The following is a 23,287-nucleotide window of genomic DNA, read 5'->3' on the forward strand; positions in this document are numbered from 1 at the left end:
CAAAATAAAGCGTTTGTGGGAAATGCTTTGATTATGTCTGAATGATAATACCCCTTAAAGTTCGTACACGATCAAGGATAGAAGAACAGGATAAGTGAAAAAGGCTTAAATTACACACACACACACACACACACACACACACACACAAAAACAGCGAAAATGCTAATATGCACGTATACAGTGTGATAAATTAGGGCAGAGCAGTTACTGTATACAAACAAAAGTCCATTGTCATGAAGGTCACTGAAGGTGGGCTCTCCCTCGTCCACTGTTTCAAAACCAGTGGGTTCCCCCCACCGCCCATGTTCAGTGATGCCATGAACTCCATGACGAAGATGCTTTTATCTCCCCCCATTAAATATATATTGTATGGGCCGAGACTGAACTTGGTAAGAAAAAAAAAAAGACTATTTATATGAAAGGGAGGAGTTCTGTATGTCTGTAAGATTATTCATTACCTTTCAAAAATGAAGCTATTTGTGAAGCCTTGTAATACCTACGTGAAAGACCCCGGGCGCTGCATGCTTACGGTATTTCCTAGGGTCCTGCTCTTTGGTTCCTGCCTCAGGTCAGGTGGGAAACCCAACCGAACACGGCCACGAGGTAAACATCGCAGTTTACAACCAAAAAGACTTACCCGACGATGGAAATGAAAGATTCCGTACCTGGGTTGGAGGGCTTAGACACTCTCCCCTTGGGAACTGGGAGTAACAGTAATTCCAAGGACGGCGGCGGTGGCGGCGGTGTCACCTTCTCCTGCTGCTTCTCCGAGGGCGGCGGCGGGGGGTCCTCGGGCGCCAGGGACGGCTTCTCGGCCAGAAGGCTCCCCGCGGCCCTCGCTGCCACCTCCTTCAGGAGGGCCGCCGAGGAGGTCATGGAGGCCAGGGAAAGGAAAGAGCTGGCCGGAGGCGGGTGCTCCTGGCCAGGAGTCAAGCTTCTCTCGCTGACTTTCTTGGACAAAGCTGCCAAGGTGGAGCTGGCAGACTGGGAGCTAAAAGGGGAGGAAAAGGACTCAAATCGCACGGCCTCCTCAGTCCTGGTGAGAGATTTGTCCTGCAGAACGGCGTTGGCTGCCGCTTTCAGTTTCAGGATGGCTGAATCTGGGGACAAGCCGCAGGTGGTGGTTGAGTGTGGCAACCACTTACCTTGATTCCATATGAAACGGTTACTTGGAGTGTATTGGTCGTTCTGTTCCTGCTTCTCGGCGAGCTTCCTGGCGAGAACGCTGAGCTGCTGGGCATGGTGGGACGGCGGGGAAAAGGACGGGTTTGCGCCCACGGTCACCGGGGACTCCACCCTGCCGTTGGCCGTGGCTGTGGCACCCAGCTTGAGGGACCCGGCCTCCAGCAGCCGCCTCAGGTTGCTGCTCAGGGGCTTGGTGGGGCCTGGGGGGTCATCGTCACACAGAGACGCCACGCCAGGGGACAGGTGGTCTTGACACTGCAGTGAGTCTCGCAGGACGTCACCGTCGAGCGCCACCAGCTCCAGCGTGTGACTGCTGGGGGTCGCGCTGCCCAAGGAGGTGTCGGGGGAGGTGGACTGCTGCTGTGTCCGGTCCTCCAGGGACAGCCTAAAGTTCTCCTGCACTTCTCCATAGGACGCTTCTGATGGAGTCTCTGAGGAGTTTCCATACCAGTGCTCTCCTTCACTGAGTTCTCCCTCCGCCTCTTCCTGCCTACTAACATCTGGGGGAATTAAGAAGACCAGGTTTACTCCCAAAGTGAGCAACAAGCAAGCCTGTAGACATTCAAACGGAGTTGCTGACATGCTCCCTGTTCCCTTCCACCCAAGAACCACGTGAGACAGACACAACCTTACTATTACTAACGTGTCAGATGCCGCGTCAGACAGTCTTGGCATAGGTCTGGCCGAAGGGACAAGGCTCAACAGGCAAAGGTAAGACACACGCCCCCAGCAGCATATATTAATCTTCCTAACATTATTTTCCAGCTTATAATAATGACAATTTATTATTCCAGATAAGTCAAAATGGAAGAGGAGGAGAGAGAAAAATGGATCTGGGAAAAAAGTAACTGGATGAGGAGACTGCTATTTTCAGTGACGGAAACGGAAAGAAGTGTGTCACCTTGAAAAATGCAGCATGGTGTATTGAGTATGGTGTCAGAATTACGGAGGCAGCCTGGCAGAGTGGGAAAATGTTGGCTATGAGCCCCAAGGCAGTGGGAGCCACTTCCCCGCTTTCTAACTCCATCATCTCAGGTTTGATATAAGAGGCAACTGATTTTTTTAAAGTTCATCAAACAATGTAGATAATGCCTACCTATGATTTATTATATATTACAACAACTTCACCCACTTATCATGAAGCTTCAGCCAGACCATGTTTTAAAAACAAGTCAAATGCTATGACAGAATCAGATCTCATTAGGAAACACTATTCACATTACCGATTTCTTAAAAAAGCAATGATCTCCCACGCTATGCATGCTACTTGCTTGGGGGTCCTCGATTCTTGTCACCAACATGCCTGCCTCTTCTCACAGGCACTGATTAGGAAGGTGTTCCCTCACTTTTCTAGGAGTCCCCCATAATTTTTTTCTATCCATTAATCCATCTGTCCAGCACCACCACTCCAGCCGCTCCCCAAGTGCCGATCAGTCAGAACTCCTTGCCCTTCTAGGAGCACCTGTGGGCTGTCATTTTTCTACCTTTGCTCAAGATATTCTATCTGGACTGTCTTTCCTCAGGAACTTGACTGTCCAACTCCACTTAGTCCTCAAGATCCAGCTCAAAAATTTCTTCTGCATGATTCTCCCGAGAAATTTCAGTCAGAATTAATCCTTTTCATTCATTCACTTATTCAACAAATAATAATGGCGTATGCACTGCCTGTCAGGCATTGTTCTAGATTGAACAACACTGAACAAAACAAAGATCCTGCCTTCCTGGAGCTTACATTTCCAGTGGAGGAAAATAGGTATTAAGCAAAATTATTTAGTAAGTCATACAGGAAGTCAGGCAGTGATAAGTGCCATGGAAAAACACACAGAGCAAGACAAGGAGGTGAGTTACAATTTTAAATAGGATGGTCAGGGTGGGCCTTCAGTGAGGCGGTGATAATTTGAGCAAAGACTTGAAAGACGTGAGGAGGTGTTCATGCAACTACCCTCTGGGAGTGTGTTCCATGCAGAGCAAGTCACTGCAAGGGCGCTGATGTGGGAATATGCCTGTGGCATACCCATGGCACAGCATGGAAGCCAGTGTGGGAAAGTGGAGTATGCGAGGGTTACAGCAGTAGGAGAGGAAGCCAGACAAATAACACAAGACAGAGAGACAGAGACAGAGACAGAGAGAGAGACAGAGAGAGAGAGAGACAGAGAGTGTGTGTGTGTGTGTGTGTGTGTGTGTGTGTGTGTGTGTGCGTGTGTGCGTGTGTTGTGAAGAAGCAGGGCTATGCAGATCAGTAGGACACTGTAAAATACTGAAAGGTCTTTTGGCATCTGGTAAAACTAGAACTACTGGAGGGCTTTGATATGATGTGACTTACATTTTCAAAGGACTGTTCTGGCTGCTATGTGGAAAAGAGACGGCAGGTACGAGGGGCAGGGAGACCAGCAAAGGGTCCAGAACCCAGGTAAAGGATGATGGGTGACCCAGCTCGAGGTGCTTGCAGGTGATGAGAAGCAGCCAGATTCTGTGCCTATTGCAGAGCCAACATTCCCATGTTTTGTTTATATTGATTTTCCATCACTTTGAAGTATCTACTTATTGGCTTATCTAATGGAGGTAAGTGGAGTGTTCCTTGAAAGCAGGGATTGTGTTTTATTATCTGCATATCCCACATATGCCTAGCACAAGGCCTGATCCTTAGTATAGCTCAATGAATGTTTAGGAATTGAGCCCAAATTCCCCACTGTGCCACGCTTTGCTACATAGCATGCTGTTTCTTCTCTGAATAGAAATAGGTAGAACTAGTAATGCATAAACTGCAAGCGAATACATTGATCTTCCCATGCTATTTAGAGAAGAAATGTCACAAATGAAAAATTCTCTTTCACTAAGCTAAAGTTCTGCAACTCCTTCCTGAGATTCTTTATTAAGTTATCAAGAAAATGTAAAATATCAAATGGAATTTGCTGGAAAAAAGCAGAGCAAATTGAATTTTCTCTGTTAAAAACAACCTGGCTCCTTGTGATTTGCCACATTTCCTTCTTCCCATTTGATTTCAACATTTTTCATCTTCCCTGAAATTGGCAGGACCCTGAGCTACTCATCCCTCCAGTGGCTTCTCATGGAGATGCTTTTTAGCAAACACCATGCAGTCAACATCAATTTCAACAATAGGGCTAATTTTACATTCCTTTGGCAAACCACCTTTCTTGATTTCGGATTAAATACCTCATCCTTCAGAAAAATCATATGGATGCTGTTCCATACATAGTAAGAGAAGTAAAAGATTTCAAAATCACTACAGTAATAGTAGTTGAATATCTCCTTGAAGAATGTCTCTTTTGATCTTTGTTGACACTTACCAAATGGACTAGCATAGGAAAATACAGAATTCAAAAGTAAATACTTTTGGATAATATTTTTCTCATACTAGGGCAGCTCTAGATAGTCAAGACTAGTCTAGAACCAGCATGTTTAAGGGTCAACTAACAAGGTATAGAAAACCAGGGTTTTGAGAATGACAAAAAAGTTACAACCACATGTCCAGGCTTTTACTGAGACTCTTCTACTGAGACTGCTTTTTTTTTACTGAAACTCTTCAATACTCTGAAGGCTACCTAGTTGGATCAGACATGCAGCTACCTATCGCTAATGCCTGAGCCAGGAACCCCAATCTCCCAACACCTGGCCCTGAAAAGTCCCTCTGCACCTCTGCCAGGTGCCCTCCTCAAATGGCAACTTTGAGGGAGCTCTGAGCAGCAGCCCCCTCAACCCAGTCATCCATCCTTCCATCCTCTTGAAACAGAAATCAGCAAGAGAATTCTCACAGATTAGGATAGTAGTCACTCTTTACCTTGAGATAAACCATTAAGAGTTAAGTACCTATTATTCCTATACTCAAATCTCTCCAATTCTTTGCTGAGGTCGGGTAAAAGTTGATTTAAAAAAATTTTTTTAATGCAAATGTCTAAAGAGTTCTACCAGCAAGTCTACCAGCAAAGCCAAAACTTAATTTCCTACCCACTCCACATACTCCCTGAGCAAGAATATTGCCCCTCCAAATGTGTTTAAGTGGTTAAGTGTGTCAAAAACCAAAGGCGTTGTCAATTCAAGCTCTAATCCTATCAAGTAGTGATAAGGAGATCCAAATATTCTTGAATGTTACAAATAGCTGGTACCTCCGTTTAGAGCAACTTTCCCAGCCTCATCAAAACACAAGCCCCAAACAAGCAAACAAACAGCATTTCTTAAACAGACCGGCTTCTGTCCTCTAAAATACATGGATATTTTTCAACCATTCATTTCTCTGTTCTTTGCAGACACGGCCACTGAGATACACTCTCTTCTGGACTGCAAGAAAACTTGGATACATAAGGAATATTTTAAAAACGCATAATACTCTATTAATTGCTTTTCTGAAGAAGCTGCTGCTGAAATTGAGGTATTCAAGTAATAAACCACCAAATAATTTTAATGCATGGCCTAGAAAGAGCCAGGCCAGAAACCTAAGAGAAACATCTGAAATTATCCGGGCCAATCCTCTGAGGTCAAGCGAAAGATGAGGGAAGCTTTCAGAGAAATGAATGCAAGAGAAGTGGGCATGGCAGAGGTTAGAGAAAAATCATAAGAGGCTCAAATAAATATGTTTTCAGTTCACAAAAAACAGCAGCAAAAAGAATTTTCTCCCACAAATATGAAGTTTTTCCCCCTGCTGGGCTGCTCTCCATTTCCACATTCAGTCTCCTCAGGCAGGTGATCTTGGAGGCTGCCCTGGTCCCGTTTGGGAAGCTCCCCTTCAAGGGGGTCTGCAGGACTCCCACCCAGCCCCTTTCACACTCCATTATGGAAATGGTCCTCTCCTCAGGAAGCCCAAAACGAAGCACTCCTGCAATCTAGGGGATTAATTCGTTGAATGCCACAAACTTCAGAACATGCAAGGCTTGACTTTTGACTCACTTTCACAATTTGAGAGACTCTCTTTCACAATTTGAGATGCTGCCGGGCAGCGAGACAGCTCCATTTTCCTGTCTGTCACCAGCAAGGAATCACGGCACATAATCACAGAGCACCGCACATGCTGCGGTCGGGAAATGCTTCCTGCGCACCCCGACTGTGGATTTCACAGCTTCCCTAACTCAGGCTCCCGGGGAAGCTTCTAAATGGCCAATGTAAATAACTTCCTTCTAAATACATTATTTTTAACCTCCAGAACAGGAAGCTATTTCCACTGCTAATTTTACAACAACCTGTGGCTTTGACAGCCAGGTTCACACTCATTCCTGTCAATTTTATGCAACAGTCTGTTTTTGTGTTTTTCACTTGAAATCATAAACTCAAAGAATTAAGAATAGAAATGGTGCAATTACGGAATGAAAATATGCTGAATAAATTTTGTCTCTCCACGCAGTGAATTTCTCCTTTGGGGAAAACAAAACAAAATTCCACTACCTAACATTTATTTATAATTCAGTTCTCAAGCAGAAAAGCAGTAACTCAATACCCACAACTCTTGCTGCATTTTTTCAACTCACTTCCTTTTCGGTTTGACAGTTTTAATCAGATGCATTTAATGGGACCAATATTCAACTCTTAAGATCCTTATTCAGAAAGATGAGGAGTGGAAAGAGAAAAAAATATATATAAGCAAGCGACACCCATTAATTTTCAGGCCTTTCAGCTGAGGTTAAAGCAAATGGTGATGGACGCCTAAAAGCCTCATTTCTAAATCTACCCACAACCCATTCCCACCAGTGGTCCCATGAATCTAAGCAGCGTGTCTGGAAGAGAACACGGTTTAAAACTCTCGAGACTGCCTGGGATGGAATAGAGTCATAGCCGGCCAGTCCTCTGACAGTCAACACCTTCTTCCTGCAACCACAGAGCGGTTCACCTTGGTACCTACCAACTGACCTTCTGGCTCATTTTCATCTAAAAATCCTCCAAGTTTTCCCCTTGCACCTAATACACATCCATAGCTAGATATCTATGCCTATCTTTTTAAAGCCACTCATCTTTATTAGTATTCTCTGTTGTAATGTCTACCTCAAGTTACACAACCAACTCTTCCATGCAATTTTATACAAAAGTGGTATGTTGAGTTTAAGGAGCTGTTTACAAAAGTTATTAGCAAAAACAATGCTAGTCATTGATTTAATTCAACAAACATTTACTGAGCATTTACTACGTGCAGGGAACTGCTCTCTGTCAACAGGGAGACTCGACACAACAGCCTCCGGCCCAATGTTATAATCAACAGGGGAGCGTGGGTTGCACAAGCAGACGGAGCCCAATGACCACCAGCACACAGCAACAATGCAGAGCCGTGTGCATAAAGGGGCAGGATTGATTCCAATGGCGCAGGTGCCTCTGGAAATGGACCTCCAAGGAGGAAGAAGATTTTATCAGATAACACTGAAAATTCACTTAGAAGAGGGTTTGCTCCTCTGAAAACTATCAAACAGGAAATAGCCCAGACATGGAGTAAGCTAATAGTCAGGTGATATGTGTAAGATAAATTAACTTAATGAAAACATTTTGCTATTCCTAATCCCTCACGTTTTAAATGTGATTATAAATGCCTGATGCAGGATCACGAGTAAGTCATTTTTGTGTCCCTGGTGGACGCCTTGCCCGTAGTAGGGCTCCTGTGGCCGTAATGCCATCCAGGACTGCAGGCAGCTACAGGTGATGCTCTCAGCCCCTACACCAAACACTGAAAGGGGAATAGGGGAACAACGGAGCTAGTCAGAGAGGATGTCAGGCATATCAGCGCTCCCGCTCTCTTATGTCTGGTCTCATCACTGAGGCCACCTTTCCCAGGAGGGTGAACATCAGGCTGCACTCTGACCACTGAAGAAAGGTCCCTCCCCCTCTGATAGGCCTGGTGGAGGTACATTTCCGATCCCCGGACTGACCACTGGAGCCTGAGGGCGGGTTCTACAAGTGGCTCAATGTGGGTCACAGAAGAAAGGGCAGGGACGGGGCACCAGGAAGACAAAAGCAATGGCCTCTATAACATTTAATAAAAGGTTTAGTTTGCAGCACATCCGGGTGTTCTGAGCCGACTTGATGATTTTAAGCATAAAACATATCCTCATTTAGGTCGGTTTTATCTGCTAATTTCTAAATGATCCTTCGTAGCCTGGACGCCTTAGCACATCCCCGACACCGGTTCTGCCCCACATTGAGAGCCCCCTCAAGGGCTCTGGCTTGAAGTCCTCAGCCCAAGTCAAACGCACAGGCTGGCCATCAAGTCCACAGGGCAAAGCCTCAGAGATCATGGTTATCAAAACATCGATGCCCAGGGTACCCAACCACTGACAGAGTGGCCAGAAAGAAAATTTAGGAAGTTCAAGTTATTTAAAACTGCCAGGGTGGAGAAAACCAGATCCCTGGCACCAGGCCAGCTGGGGAAAAGGTGCTGTGAGGAGAAAAGAGAGCAAGTCTGGAGAGGATAAGAGGTTGCAGACTAGGATAGCAGGGAGGCCTCCTGGGTCTAGATGCGTGTTTTGCATAGAGTGGTATGTTCAAACTATTATTGTAAATGTCCAGGAGTAAAATAAAGGTATTACAAATTAACAAAATATCACTCCTTTTCTTCAAAGTGAGTTCCAAACCGTATCTAAGCCAGTTTCCGCATTCTCTTAGAAAGTCGCAAGATCTCCCAGTGACCAAGGAACTACCCAAGCCCCGCCATCAACCTGCCCATCTCAGCAGACATGGTAACAACTCTATCCCTACAACCACTAAGACCAAAGGTCCATAGTCAGCTTTGACTCCGCTCTCTCTCAAACCCTCCTTCTAGTTCATTTGTGGATTCTGTTGGTTCCACCTTCAAGGTCCATCCCAAATCTTGCCACTTTCCACCCTTTCTGTCACTACCACCACCGAATACAGTCCCGCCATCCCTCACCTGGACTATGGCAGTAGCCTTCCAATGAGTCTCCTTACTCTCAGTTCTTGCTCCGCTAATCTCAGCCAGCAGCCAGAGGAAGCTTTCAAAAATATTATGTAGATTCCACTACTCCCATTCCCAAAGCCTCCAAGATGATTTCTCATGTTTCTCAGAATAAAATCCAAAACTGTTACCCTGACCTCAAAGCCCTACATAATCTTCACCTCTCAGACCCCATCACCTACTTACTGCTCTACTTTTCTAATAAAGTAGGATCCTGCCACAGGGCCTTTGCACTTGGTATTCTCTTTGTCTAAAATCTTTTTTCCCCCACAAAGAAAAGCACATGACTGATTTTCTTACCTCTTCAGGTCTCCCTTCAAACATCACTGCTTACTAGAAGTGCTGTGAGAAAGAGGGCTTTGTTGCATTTCCTGCAATATCTATCCTCAGCACTTAGAATGATACCGAGCACAGAGCAGGCACTCAATTGTCATTTGCCAAATGAATGGGCTTAACAATCAGAAAGGTAGTACTTGTCAGTTCTGGAAATGAGAACTATTTTCAAAATTACAAATGATAATTCCACTTTTCTCATGCAAGACACAGACAGCACAGGGAAAAGAGCCTGTTTTGCAAACTTCTGCACCAAAGTCTCCAAAGTGGCCAAAAAGAGAAGAAAGAATTCTAGGGGATCTTGGGACTGAAGCTGAAAACCCTCCAGGAAGCCCCAAATTTCTGAGTTTTACCTTAACATTTCAAGTGAAATCTGCACTCTACGTTATCCAATAGCTGCGCTTATCCTTACTGAGTACCAAGGCGTGTTTCTCACAAAGCATTCAGGAAAATGGGTTCTCTGGGAGGTTTGTCTGCATACCCTCCTGCCTTGGAGACACATTTACCCTCTCTGGACAGGGATGAAAGTCTAAGAAGTACCGAGCACAGTGTTAAGAGCGCATTAAAGGGTGGCTAGTGTTGTTAGTATTGTTACCATCAGAAAACAGTACTAGCCCTCTTAACCCACTTAAGAAAGAAAAGCTGAAACACAGAGGCTAACTGCCAAGGACTGTACAATGGATCTGTAGGACACCGAGACCTAGAGCTCTATTTCTTGCATTTGAATTTTGTTATCTGAATTATTTTAGAGATGAAACAGCATTAGAGACGTAACCCACCTAGCTAGTCTCCAGGTAGAGGCCTTGAGAGGGGCCAGCGATTTGCCCAGGGTCCCACGGTTGACCTACAGGCACAAACAGGACTTGAGTTCAGATGTCCAGTCCCAAGTGCTTCTACTGTGTAATCATGGTGTCACCATCATCAGATGAATGAATGAACTCTAGAACAAGGCCTGGAATATAGTGGGCTCCCAATAACTGTTTGCTGAATGAATGAACAATCATGCATAAAGCACTAAAAACCATACCCAAGACTATATTAATATGTAGATCACAACCTCCTCATTTTACAGACAGGAAATGAAGGTTATTGGCTTACCCAGTATACATCCTTAGTGGCTGACAAAACAAGTTTCAAACCAAATCTTCAAGACATCTAACAGAATATGAGTAGCCTGATGAAAATGTAATTTTTCAGCTAAACAAAAAAGTACAGAAGTACCTTCAAGTGGTGAACATTTTTTTATTTTGATGAGATTTTTAAAAATGCATACATTCAAAAAAATAAGATTATTATGTCTGTAATTCAGAGATGTGTCTCAGAAGCTCCTGGGCCTCTTCAGCAGCTTGCCCCCACATTAAATGGCCCCAGGCAACTGTGTATTTTAAGCTAGTATTCCTACTTTAATAGTTGCCTGAATTTTTTTCCCTCTATTATGCCCTACCCCAAACCCCTTCCTTCTAAATTTGTGGCTTTTGTCTGCCATAGCTGAGATAACAATCACCAGGCTTATTAGAACTGTGTGCAAAAAGGATGAAAACCTAGTGTTACGAGGTTGAGCTGTACGCCCACAAAAGATGTTGACACCCAACCGCCAGTACGTATGAATGTGACCTTATTTGGCAAAAGGGTCCTTGCAGAATGACCAAGTTAAGACGAGGTCATTAGAGTGGGCCCTAATCCCATGAGTAGTGTCCTTAAAAAAAGGGGAAAGTTGGACACAGAGACAGACATGCAAACACGGACAATGCCCTGTGAAGACCAGCGTTATGGTACCAAAGCCACAGAACTCCTACCAGAAGTGGGGACAGAGGCCTGGGGACAGATCTTTCCCCAGTGCCATCAGAGGGAGTAGGGCTTTGGGGACACCTTGACCTTGAACTTTTGGCCTCCAGCACAGTGAGGTAATAAATTTCTGTTGTTTAAGCCACCCAGCTTAGGGTGCTTTGTTACAGTAACCCCAGAAAACCAACAGGATTAAGTTGGAATGAAGGCCTGAGACTTTTTGCTGGATGTGTTCACCTCTGGATTCTAAACAGTAGGCTCACTTAGTACTTCTAAATTTGTACAAGGTGGGAATTACTGCACAAACCTGACCTCCCTGTGACTCAGTGTGAAGTCCTCTGAAGCTGGAAGGACAATGAGTAGACTATTATTTTTACCTACCTCTAAACTTAAGCCACATTTCTTTCAAATGAAAGAGTCTGAGCAAGATATTAAGAAAGAGAAGTCTCCTATTGCTAGACCTACTTAGAAATCTCCAAACAAACATACAAAAATACTCATCACCGCATATGTTGTAGCAAATTAATAAGAAAGGGATAGTTCAAAATACAGCATGAACCCACTGGCCAAAAGGCCAATCTAGAGACCAAAACAGCAGTCGTTAGTCCATGTATTGATTACTTGTTTCTTCACCCTTTCATGCACCTCCATGTTACAAAAAGCACATAGAATCTGTCCCCTCAAGCAATCAGAAGTAAATTTACCACAGCTCCCATGGCATTATCAGAAAAATTGTCTGTGAAGGCTGATAAATCGGTCAATTATCTGCTTCCATGACTTTTATTTCCTCTTGTATAAATGTTTTCATCCCAACATTACCAATACCTGCTATAAGATGAACAATAAATTGCCAAACTACTGAAATCACTAGGAAATTCTTAATAGATCAAAAAAGAACTTAACAACAAAAAAGCCCTAATAACATAATAATCCACTCTGTAGTCTAAGAACAGCACTCTATAGAGAGATAAATGGCTACTTACTGAAATCTTAGCTTATACATAAAATGATACATTTCTTCATGGGTACATTTACCAAGCATTGACATCAGGAATCTTGTAATGAAACATATTATGGCCGTAATCATTCTGCCTGCCAACAGAAAACTTCACACAGTAAGTCTTTTATTTACTAAAAATATATGTATACCCAGAAAGCAAAGGGCCTTGGAGGATAAGGGATTTAGCAAGGGAGAGGAGATGGAATTGCTTTTCATTTGTGCTTAAATACGTATAAAACAAAAGCTGCAGAGGCAGCTCTCGACCCCTGTATCTTCACAAAAGCATCCAGGTGCTATGGAATTGAGAGTGGGTTTTTTTGGTAATGCACAAGAATCCACAACACCGATTACAAGGACAACCCTAATTGAAAGTTAACTCTAAACACTGATTTAGGCCAACCATTTTTAACCTTTACTTGAACCAGGCTTTGTGCCAGGGTTGTTACCATGTGGCCAAATGTATTCTTATTCAGTTGCTTCCTTTCATTTTCCCTGCCCACCTTCTGGCACACATATCACAGTCAGCCATAAGACAGCAAAACCCAGAACCAGCCATGTGGGCAGTTCCAAGGGCCACGCTATCCCGCAGCTAGGTGAACACTCCCTTCCCTCGGAGTCCTGTGGTCTTATCCATTTAATTCCTCTTGAAGAATCCCAGGGATGACTTCCTTACCTCTCAGGCTTTCTTCAAATGTTACGTAGAGTTTCACTAAGAAAGCTTCGCCAGGTCTCTCACCTAAAAGAAAACTGCCACTATCTGTCACCGTGAGTCATGCTCCAGAGGAGAAAACATTCACTCATCTCCCAGCAAAGCTTGGATGCTTCTGGAAATGCGTCAGATGGTAAGGATGAGGTCAGGGAACACGCTACTGGCTGCTGCTTCAGATGAAGCCTCAACTCCAAGGTAGACGCTCAAAAAATAAAAATAAAAATAAATCCCTCTGGCATGCATATGTATGGCCCCAAAGTGACGAGGGTCATTTCCTGGGAGCAACCTCTTAGGGTTATGCACATCAGTTCCCCTTGTTGTTAACCTTGGGGGGGGTCTCTAAGCTACCCTAATTTTGTATTTGAGTAAGTATGACACTTCTTTCTCATTTTTTAGAACATAGAAGGTCAGCAGCTCCCTGGCTGCAGTGTCTCCCATGATTATAAGAACTTAGTAACTAGCTTATCCTTCTATAAAACCTGGTTTGCAAAGGAGCATGAAAATGTGTTGGGCAATTTAAAGAAGTTCATTTGAGGAATATGAGTTGGAAAAGCTTTTTGATGTAAATACGATCAACTAATCAGGCTCTGTATTAAATCTACGTCTTGAAGTTGCTTAGAGAAAGCCACGTTCTTTTGGTATTGCCATGTTAATATCAGCGGTAGCGAATCCAGTAAAGTGGTTTCGGCATCTTGTTCTGTGAATGGCCAGAGAGAAAATCTTTTAGGCTTGTGGGACACAAACGGTCTCTGTCCCATGTTGTTTGTTTTTCTTCTTGTTGCTGTTGCTTATTTTTTTCAAACAGCCCTTTTTACAATGCAAAAACCATGCTTAGCTAGAGGGGCCGTGCAGGCACAGGCCATAGTTTGCTAAGCCCTGCTCTAAAGAATAGGTACTTTTTCCTCATAATAAAAGCAGAACCGTGCTTAAAACGAACTGTACATTCAGATATCTGGCAACAGTTCTTCCATCGCCTCACTCCAACCAGTGGTGTGAGTCCCTAAGCACCTTTGTACCTCAGTTCCTTCATCTACAAAATGAGAGGTTAGAATAGACCCTGGTTCATAAACCCTCAAGGAATCCTGGGATTCCAGGGAAGGATGGCTCTGCGGATCCATCCCTACCTCCTGTCTCAGCACACACCTAACCAGCACAGCACAGCTTTCACCTTGTCTGCAAACGGAAGCTCTTCAAGACAGGGATTCCACTAATTTTTTCTGTTTCTTTAGTTTTGGAAAACACTACTGGATCCTCCTGGTGCGAGTCCTCTATGAATCCATTATGGCATACATCAATCCTTTCCCAATCACTTTACTGGGAAGGACCAGGTAGACAGGCAATGACTTAAAATCCTGTGTTGAAGTATTAAAAGGAAGAGAAACAAAAATAAGAAAGAGGTCTCACTCTCAGGGTCCCCTGCACTTATTTAGATTTGTGGAAATCTACCAGATAGTCATGTCAGGGGGTTCACTAATGCTAATGGGCGAGAGTTCATTCTTGCATCTCTCTGCTTAGGGCTCTGGGAAAAGCAGAATGGTTTAGCAGTGGAGAGGGCACTGAGCTCCCCATCTGAATTTGGGAACTTACCAGCTATATAACCCCTAATGTTTATTTAACAAAAATCAGACAGCTGCCTAAATACTAACCCATAGACTGGGTGTAAGGAAGACAATGATGAGCCAGACAGACACACAAGACTCTGCCCCCATTCCTCGGATCCCTCATCTGTGACGCAGGGTACTAACACCTGCTCCCTCTCTCTGTAGAGACAGCAAAGCATTTGTAAAATGCATAGCACAGACAGCATTAAACTAGAAAACTACAGATTCCTCTCCCTTTAAGTATATCAAACATATGCAACTTCAAGAATTTACCAAATTGATAAAATAAGGCCCCAGTAGGTTTCACATGGGGAAAAAAGCACTTCTAGAACATGCAGCAGCATGGCAAAACAGAAAGCACACAAGCTTTTGCACCAAGCACGTCTATCTGCATTCCACCCTGCTTCCTACAGACCTACCTGACATCTATAAGCCCATTCTCTGTTACACAATAGGATACTGATGCCTCTAATTGTGAACATAAATCAGAATTATGCAAGTAAAGCACCTGGCACAGAGTTAGCACTCAGCCAATAATATTTGCCCTTCCCCTTCCTCCCAGGCACCTACATAGCTCAGATGAGAGAACATATTTTAAATAGTGGCTCTTACCTCAAAATCGTCGATATTGCTACCCTGCTCTATATCATAATCACCTCAACCAAAGAGGACAGGAAACTTCTGGCTGTTATGACCATGGAATCCAGATGCAGAATATGCCCAGTCATCAGGAAAATCTTACAGTCTTGGCACTGTTTGAGGACAGAGAGAGCAACAGCCAATAGCTGAGGGCAGACTCGACAGTCTGGAATGTGCCACAGACTTCCAACCACAAACGTTCCTCTTGCACTGAGACTGTGGTATCCCCCTGTGGCGCAGGCCATGGCCTCTGCTCTTCTGGGCAAGTCTCCTCCGGAAGCACATGACTCTCTCCACTCATCTGTGGGCCACATCCATGTGAATGTCTGTGGCACTGTTCATCACTTCCTACCCAGCCCAGTTGTACAAGCAAGGCAAATCATTTTCTCATCTTTGAGGGAGGAAGTCAGATGTTCTCCTTTCTACCCCTAACACCCTTTGATTCTGAGACTCACTCGTAGCTGCTTCATTCATTCATTCCACAATGTGTATGCAACACCTTCCATCTCTCTAATTCTGTGACTTGCTCTTAACTTCTCCTTTCATTCATTTATTCAGCAATATTTACTGACCACCTACTATGTACTGGGTACTGCTTTGTGCAAAAATGTACAAAATGAATAAAAAATAGTCCACACCCTTAAAAAGCTCACAGTCAATAAGGACATAGACAAATAGACAATTATAATGTAGTATGGGAGGTGTTATGAGACCCTAAGGAAACCAGAGGAGGGCGCGCTTAATGCTGCCCAGTAGGTGGGGCAGTGGCAGGGGGTGGGGAGCAAGCAGGAAAGGCCTCTCTGTGTGCAACTGAGTGTTGAAGGAGTGGAAGGTTATCAGGCAAAGTAGATGGGTTGAAGACATCCCAGAAACAGGGAAAAGAATCTGCCTAGGTAAGGAGATATAAGCATGATATTTTGCAAAAGAAATTACTCAATATGAATGAAACAAGGTATATCTAGAAGGGCAGAAGAAGGGGAGCTCGGATAATGAAACATCTTCTATACTTTGCTAAAAGTAGCAAACTATCCTTTTAGAGAATGCCGACAAGATCCTAAATAAGAATTGTTAGGATTACATAAGTGTTTTAAAAAGTCTACTGTGGTAGCAGTGTGAAGACTGGGTTAGACAGAGGCCCAGGTGGAGAGATGGGGAGATGAGATGAGGCAAGAGGGATGTTAATTCTTACGGAAGAAAATAAGAGTGTAAACTTACAGAAAAGCAGTGGCAGGGTGTGGGCATGATGAATTCTAGAAAGATTGGGGAAGTAGAATGGAGACTTGGTGATCAATTTGACATGATTGGAAAGGAAGAGGATGGCATGTAGGATTACACCCAGGTTTCTGTCTTGGGTTGAGAGGGTTAGAGGAGGGTCAGGATAGCACACCAGAAAAAAGCAGAGAAGACCAGAACTACTCCAAGTTTGCCAGGTCTGAACACCTTAGCCATCTCTTGTATGCCACTCCACACTCTCCTCCCTAAATCATGATGGACCCCTGGTCCCCACTGATTCCCCTTCTCTAGCAGGGATGTGAAGAAGTCAAAGGGTAGAGACAGCATCTTCATAGGCCAATGACGTTACATACGTATTTGTGGGGAAGAAATGTAATTTAAGTGCTCAATTTAAAACACTTATTTAAAAACAAACATATAGAGCAAAATGCCTGTTTTCATTCAAATTTTCAGAGAGAATAAGAGACTTCAAAGACACTTCGAAGGAATCTCATAGAAGCTGAGAACCCTTGTGAGGTAAGGGTTCCCTGTCTTCAGGGTTCCCGCACTTTGGGGTTCTTCAGTATAATTCGTGAAGGGCTGCATTGTAACATTACCAAGTAAACCTGGAGAGGCACAGACACAAAGACCTGGTATTTCAATTCCTATGCAGACCCTGTAGAGTGGCGGTTCTCAAAGTGTGGTCTATCTGAGACCCTTTCAAGGATCCTCAAGATCAAAACATCTGTCATAATAATACTAAAATGTTATTTGCCCTTTACACTGTTAACATTTGCGCTGAGGATACAAAAGCAACGGTGGGTAGAATGCTGCACCTTAGCTCAAATTAAGGCAGCAGAATCAAACCACATCAGTCGTCACTGTATCCCTCATGGCTACACCCTCACAGTAAACACACACACACACACACACACACACACACACACACAAAGCAGGACACGACAAAACAAATAACCCTGCCTGTTTCACTTAAGAATGTCTTTGATGAAGCCGCACTAAAAGTCATTAGCTTTATTACAAAGTGTCCCTTGAGCAAATATCTTTTTAATATCATATATATATGAAATGTATGCATAGAGCACTTTTGCCATCCCTGAACTGTGATGGCTGCCTCAAGGGAAAGGAATGTGTGATTGAGTTGGGAGCTGAACTAGCTGCTTTTTTCATGGAACATTGCTTTTTTAATTGAAAGAATATAACTGACAAACAATAGTCTTTCAATGTGGGGTAGTTGGCAGACTGTTTCTTGGAAATGAATGAAGTAAGGCTGATATTTTAAGGAAAACCTGACGGTAATTGTAGCCAATGATAAAATTCAAGCTTTCAAGCATGAATTAAAATTTCGCCTGGAAACTTGACAGCTTCCCAACACACACTACTCAAGAAAGATCAGTTTTGATCAGTGTTTATATTGTATACTGAAGTGCATCAACATTTGGTAGATCTATATAACTCAGAGAACCAATCTCTTCCAAATGACCAGTGCATGCCTTTACCTGCATGAAGATCCATTCAAAGTTCAATACAAAGCAGGAGATTTTAATGTAACAGAACAGAGAAAATTCACTGAAATGGTTTCAGATTCCACATTACAACTAACCTTTAAGAAGCTACCTCTTTTTGACCCTTGGCGTAGTATCAAAGAATATCCATGATTCTCTGAAAAGGCTATTACATATCTGCGTAAAGCCAGGTTTTCTTCATATACTCCATCCAGAACAACATGTCGCAACTGATGGAATGCAAGGCACGTATGGGATCTAGTCGTCTTCTATTAAACCAGACACTAAAGGCATTTGCAAAAAATATTAAATAATACCTTTCTTCTCACTAAATTTTTTGGGAAAAGTAATTTTCATGAAATACACTATTTGTAGTTAATCTATAATGGGTTATAAGCATTTCTTTTAACAAGAAATATTGAATTTCAGTTTTAATCTCTCATGTAATAATGTATAGATACAATGCATATATGCAAAAGCTCTTTGGAGTCCTCAGTAACCTTCAGGGGGTCCTGAGACCACAATACTTGAGAACCAGTGCCTTAGAGAAATACACACTCAGGCCAAAGTGATATTTACATGCATTATCCTAAAAGAACTGTTCATAATAGCAAAACTGTGGTTAGTTTTTACAGTATAAATATTAGACAGCAGTGGAAAGGAATACACCACAGCTACATACGTCAACGTGGGGAAATCTCCCAAGACAGCAGGTGAATGAAAACCAAGGTGCAGAATGCATGTCGTAGGCTACCATTTTTATAAATTTCAAAGGTGAGCTAAACTAATAATAGTGACCGAGAGAGAAAAAGCAAGGAAACGATAAACAGAAAATGTAGGATATGGGAACAGGCAGCAGGAAGAGTACAGGAGGTCTGATAGTGTTGAAATGTGTTGGATTGGGTGGCAGGTTTACAGGTGTTTGTTTTACCAGGGCACCTCATTATATATGTGTAAATATTAGGGGTTTTTTGGAAATGCACATACTTTGTAACCTTCAAAGTATATATTTTGTACTATATTACAGGTACTGTGTTACAGCCTTCTCTGACAAAGGGAACCAAAGAGGTGAGGCAGGGGTAGGAGGCAAGGGGCAGGTCCTGGCTGAGGGTCTGATGGGCCCCAGATGGGCTGGCCTCCTTCTCAGACACCTTCAGAGGTCACAGCCTCTGCCATCCATCTTGTTTGGTTTTACAACAGTCTTCTTTACTGACAAAGGCCATTTCTTCCTTCAGGCCATCATCCCCCATCTCCATTCTTATCACAATAAAAGGAACAACCCCATTTCACAGTTGACTTTGTGTTGTATCCACACCACTAAATTTAGCAATCATCTCGTCTCACCTGAGCCAGTTCCTATATTTTTCCTACCTCCTCCCTCAACGATATGGCCCCACAGTTTCTTCTCTTAGTGTCTCCCACATGCTTTTGGTTTGTTTCAACCTCTGTTGCCTAGTGCCATTTTCTCTGCCTGGAATGTTTTCTCCTCTCTGGCTCCAGCCCTTCCTTGAGGATGCTGTATCTCTCCTCCCCAAGAATCTGTCACCCATCACTCTTACTCCAAGAGTCCTCAAACAGTCACACATCTAATTCATATCATATTGTCTCACGCTTGTTGGAATATTAATTTGTACTTGTCTTGGTGATTGCTTCAAGTCAACATTTGAAAGAACCATCAGTACAGACTGCATGCTATACAACTTCGATGAGCCAGGTAAAGGCTCAAAACTCTTTCTTAATGAACAAGGAGCAAGTAGGGACAACAATTCTCAGCTGATTAAATCCTCACTGCTCTGCTGTGACACCAACCACGTTTGCTGGCATTTACTCTCACTCCCAAAAGGCTTTCCGTTCAGTACAAAGACATTTTCCCCTGCTGTAAGAACAGATTTCCCATTTTACAATAGAAACTAAGCAAAGCAGCATTTGTTTTACGGGATTCTCTTTTATGATATTAAACTGATTTAAAGTTCAATGTTTCTCCTCCTTATCCCACCTCTCTTAACTTGAAAATCACCCAAGGCAGGTGGTTGAACTGGCCTCTTTTAAACACAAGATTTTTTGTTACATTTCTAGACATTTTTATTCATCCAACAGGCCCTTATCATAAGAAATCAAAGTTACCTTCCCTATAACTTCTACCCTATTGGTCCTAATCTCTTGTTTTCTGCTCAGCATTTAATAAATCTATTAAAATACTTCTCAAGTTGAATTTCAATTGAGGTTTCCATCTCTCTCTCCCTCCCTATTTGGCTCTGAGATACTTGAGGACCATGCTCTATTTAGCTCCACTGATCCCTAATCCCTGGCACAGAACGGCACAATTATTGCTGCTTGATTGAATGAATGAATGAATGAATGAATGAAGTATCAGTTATCAGACACAGGCTGATAATTTAGACTGAATGATAATACAGAGTAAATTCACTCCCTTTTCCACTTGACATACTTCATACTTTTGAATGTAGTTGCCATGCATGATTTTTACTCACCTTCAGTCTTCAAATTAAGCACTCCAATTGTCTCATCATTTTTAATTAATTAATTAATTCCTCATATGATGACTTCAAGAGCCTATATTCTAGTTGCCTCCCTTCTGGTGAGTAGTTTCTCAATTTCCCCTTTTAAACTGGGCCATCCAATCTGGGATTCAATATTTACAGACGTGACCTAATCAGTTTATGAGACCCATGTTGCCACCGTTGTTCTGAATTCAATACTGAAATTCACTCAGCCAACTGCTGAAATGCATCCGCTTTTCAAATGAAGGCTGAATTTTACATGTTGCTTTTGATTAGCAATGGTTATTTCTAGGGGTGGAAACTCAGAAAGGGGACTCTCACTGTTTTACTTTAAACATTTCTACATTGCTTTAATTATTTACACTAAGCATTCACTACTTCAGTCACTAAAGCCAATACAGACTTTTAAAAATACATCAATAAACAGAATTAATATCTGTGATTTCTACAGCTCCAGCCTTAAGAGCACACTTCAGTCACATTTGAAATACTTGTACTTTTTTCTCTCCTTTTGTATGTATTTTCCCACCTATCAACAGGTATTCAAGCAGCCACAGATGCACAGCACTTCCACTTCTGCTCGAGGGATCTAGCTGTCCCCAAGCCCTACTTTTGGATTATGAAATTTCTCTTCCTATAAATGTCAGAAAGCAGCTCACAATAATTTGGTTTCCCTCCTTCTTAAGGTCAGATTAAAACCCAGTGAATTATTATTTGCAGTTGGCCCTCCCCTAGAAGAGAGAAATCATATAGCACACTTCAGAAATAGTTCCTGAAGCACAGGGTGTCCCACACTTTGTTTCTTTCCAAATGCAGCTGTGTTGCATGCTCTAGAGAGGACTGTTGGCCTGACAAGTAGGGCCAAACAAGCACAGATTAGAAAACAACTCATAATTCTAGGCCATTAAGCGAAAGCAGTGTTCTCCATACGGAGCGCATAATTCAGGCCCCAGAAAATGTCATTGCATCGGACTCTATTCTCTTACCCTCTGCTTCTAAGTGAAAGGTGCAAATAAATCTTTGAGGAAAGAAATATTATTGGTGGCACAAGTCATCATGAGTCACAAGGCCAATGTGCTCCATCAGCACCTAAGGGGTCCTCCGGTGGTGGAGGTTCTCTGAGAGGAGGTACAGGTGTCAAGGGCATGTCCTTCACATGTGGGGCCCAGTGAAGATTTCACAGATGTCAGAGATGCAGCTGAGACCAGGAGATGGCCTTAAGGAGCCAGTAGATGGTCCAGCCCTAGACAGTGCTGACACGCATGACCTCAAGCTGGTGTTTGCCTCTCCACCACTCAGTTCCCACGTCTGCCCAATTGGTGGAAGAAGGAACCCTTCCTGCCTGCCTCATAGGCAGGCGATATAAGTGAAAATGCTTTTTGAACAACAAGGCATAACATAAATGGAAGGTTCTGGTTAATGTACTACGAGCCATTCTACAAGATGGCGCTGCATAAGCACAGAGATTGAATGACGGGCCTAAGGTCACCAAGTCAGTGAAAAGCTCTGGTGAGCATGATGGTGGGAGAGGAGGACAAAGCCGACTAGAGTCTATGCCCTCCGTCTAGCACAGATCTCTCCCTGAGCCTCTGGTTTCCAACCTGGAAGAGTTGGAGTCAATTACCTATGTCCATGAACTATTGTTTAGGGTTGTTAAGAGTCTAATAAATTATTGCCCAATAAGCTGCCTGCCCAAGGCTCGGCACCACGTGTGTTTATTTTTGGTTGAACTGGCATCGGCCCAGAGTGGGAGTTCAGGTAAGTTTAGGGGACCTCAACCCTGGCTATCCATTTGAATCACTCATGGAGCTTTCTAAGAATGTCCACACCCAGCCCCCACTCTAAGCCAACAAATTGAAATCTCTCGGAGTGTTTTGATTTTTGAAATGGCCCCACATGAGAACCACTGGCTTGGCTGATGGTGATAGGCAGCAATTATTGTCTTTGATTGATGATGCAGCATAGTTAAAGCAATGCTACTGAGATCTTAAGTTGAAATGAATTCACACCTCCCATGCATTAATGTGGCCAGCACTGACTGTGCACACACAGTGTGCCAGACACAAGTCTAAAAATGTAGATGCATGAATTCATTTAGTTCCCAAAGACCCTATAGTGCTCCCCCCATTTTGCAGAGAAAACAGAGAACTATAGTAACCTGTCCAGGTCGTGGCTAAGATGTTCCACAGCCAGGATGGAACTTGTGCACCTGGTGCCAGAATCTTAATCCCCACCCTACACTGCTTCTCCATATGGCCACAACATGTGGTTAACAATAGCTCAGCTCATTGATGAATTAAAAGATCACAGAATGTTGGGGAATGTAGAATTCTTTCTAAGTCAAATGGCTGCAGGGGCCAGGAGGTAAGATACATGAGGGAGGCCAGCAGGTGTACATGCCCACGAGGCCATGGCAGCAGAGTGGCAGGAACTGCGGCAGACTGACAAGCACGTGCCTGGGGAAGGGAGACAGCCGCCACTGACCACAGCAGATCGCGGCTGCATGGGGAGGTGGGCCCAGTGCCACTGGCTCTCCCAAGTTTTCAAAAGAAGCTGGAAGTTTGGATTTTTATGTGAAACTGCCCATTTCCAATGCTGTCTCAAGTTTTTAAACACACTCTAAGGGGCAAAACACATGAGTAGGCCATTAGCTTGTGACCTCTGATATGATCTATCTCATACACACAATACACACACAGCCCCCTCAGTGCTTTATTTAAAATTTATTTAATGTGGTCCGTTGGATTGGTTCTACGCAGGTAGAAACTGCCTTGCCTTCTTTAGTGCAAAATTTGAACTATTAACTTATGGAACACATGGAAACACTAACATAAATTTCCCCTGGGTGATTTTAATCAGTGGACTGAGTACTGAA

At 43.3% G+C, this 23,287-nt stretch overlaps 1 protein-coding gene across 7 annotated transcripts in view; it reads right to left on the reverse strand.

Annotated features, from left to right (window-relative positions):
• Positions 1 to 23,287, reverse strand: part of ZNF827 (zinc finger protein 827) — a 162,295-nt gene that overhangs the window by 130,137 nt on the left and 8,871 nt on the right. For 6 of the 7 annotated variants that reach the window (XM_057492486.1, XM_036888971.2, XM_036888976.2 and 3 more), the window contains exon 2: positions 666 to 1,685. In XM_057492486.1, the coding sequence (XP_057348469.1) occupies positions 666 to 1,685 (1,020 nt within the window). Of the gene's footprint in view, positions 1 to 665; positions 1,686 to 23,287 lie in introns of those variants that run through there. The other variant, XM_057492523.1, reaches the window with a different exon arrangement.

Source organism: Manis pentadactyla, chromosome 1 (genome assembly GCF_030020395.1).
Source record: "Manis pentadactyla isolate mManPen7 chromosome 1, mManPen7.hap1, whole genome shotgun sequence".
NCBI classification, from domain to species: domain Eukaryota; kingdom Metazoa; phylum Chordata; class Mammalia; order Pholidota; family Manidae; genus Manis; species Manis pentadactyla.